General features: G+C 46.8%; 1 protein-coding gene across 1 annotated transcript; it reads left to right on the forward strand.

The window, feature by feature from the left end:
- Positions 1–130: 130 nt before the first annotated feature.
- LOC110034939 (transcription factor MYB78-like) lies at positions 131–1190 on the forward strand (the record flags this gene model as incomplete). Its single annotated transcript, XM_020739179.1, has 3 exons — positions 131–401; positions 601–730; positions 809–1190. Coding segments are annotated over exons 1-3 (678 nt in total), but the record flags the coding sequence as incomplete, so codon positions are not given.
- Between the last annotated feature and the right edge of the window lie 5 nt (positions 1191–1195).

Consider the following 1195-nt stretch of genomic DNA (forward strand, 5'->3'; position numbering starts at 1 on the left):
CTCTTAATTAAAAAATATGAATGATCAAATATTTATAATTAATTACAGCCTCTAAGTTTTTCCCCACATGACACTTTACCTCTATAAAATGCCCCTCTCTTTCCTTTTTCACCAAATCAAGCCAATTCCATCCCAATCCAATTCTCACAAACCCTCACTCCTGCGTCTCTTTCCACTTCAAGCATCCCTCTGTTTCTTCTACATCTCTCTCTCTGTCGCTCTGTGTTCGACAGTTATGGAGATGGAAGTCCATGGAACAACTTGTAGCTCTGCAACTCCTCTTAACGAGGAGGATATGGAGTTAAGGAGAGGTCCATGGACGCTAGAGGAAGACGTTGTTCTAATGAACTATATATCCAGCCATGGAGAAGGTCGCTGGAACTCACTTGCTCGCTGCGCAGGTAAACCATGCTCCAATCCCATCAAACAAAATCTTAACTTCCTTACCTTAATAATCCCATTCCTTGATTAATCTTCCATCAAAATCCTATCTTGATCACTACCATTATAGATTCTCACAAACAAAATCATAAAGTTGAAATCTTTATTTAAAACTCTCTATTTTCCTTACTAATTCTCTTCTTTAATGATGTGAAACAGGGCTCAAGAGAACCGGAAAAAGCTGCCGACTTCGGTGGCTGAACTATCTCCGGCCGGACGTCCGGCGAGGTAACATCACCCCTGAGGAACAACTCCTCATCCTCGAGCTCCACTCTCGTTGGGGAAACCGGTAACTCCAAAACCAAAAAAAAAAACATCAATTTTTTTACATAAACCCCACCCTCTGAACAACTTGTTTACTTCTCAGCTGGTCCAAAATTGCGCAGCACCTCCCGGGAAGGACAGATAACGAAATAAAGAATTATTGGAGGACCAGAGTGCAAAAACATGCCAAGCACCTTCAGTGCGACGTTGACAGTAAGCAGTTCAAGGACGTCATGCGCTATCTATGGATGCCCCGCCTCATTGAACGGATCCGTGCAGCTTCCGCCAACTCAACCGTCGTGGAATCGGTGGCGGAGTACGGGAACCTCGCCGGCGGTGAGCTCCCCTTCGTTGTTGGAGCCGGATGGGGTGGGCTTGGGGAAATGGTCAAGCCCGGACCAGAGAGCCCGGCAACCACCGTCTCCAGTAGCGGTGCCGCCGGATACGAGGTGGCGGAGAAGGTTCCGGCCGCCGGTGAAGGAATTCAGCT

This window comes from Phalaenopsis equestris, unplaced genomic scaffold, assembly GCF_001263595.1.
Source record: "Phalaenopsis equestris unplaced genomic scaffold, ASM126359v1 Scaffold194778, whole genome shotgun sequence".
NCBI lineage: Eukaryota > Viridiplantae > Streptophyta > Magnoliopsida > Asparagales > Orchidaceae > Phalaenopsis > Phalaenopsis equestris.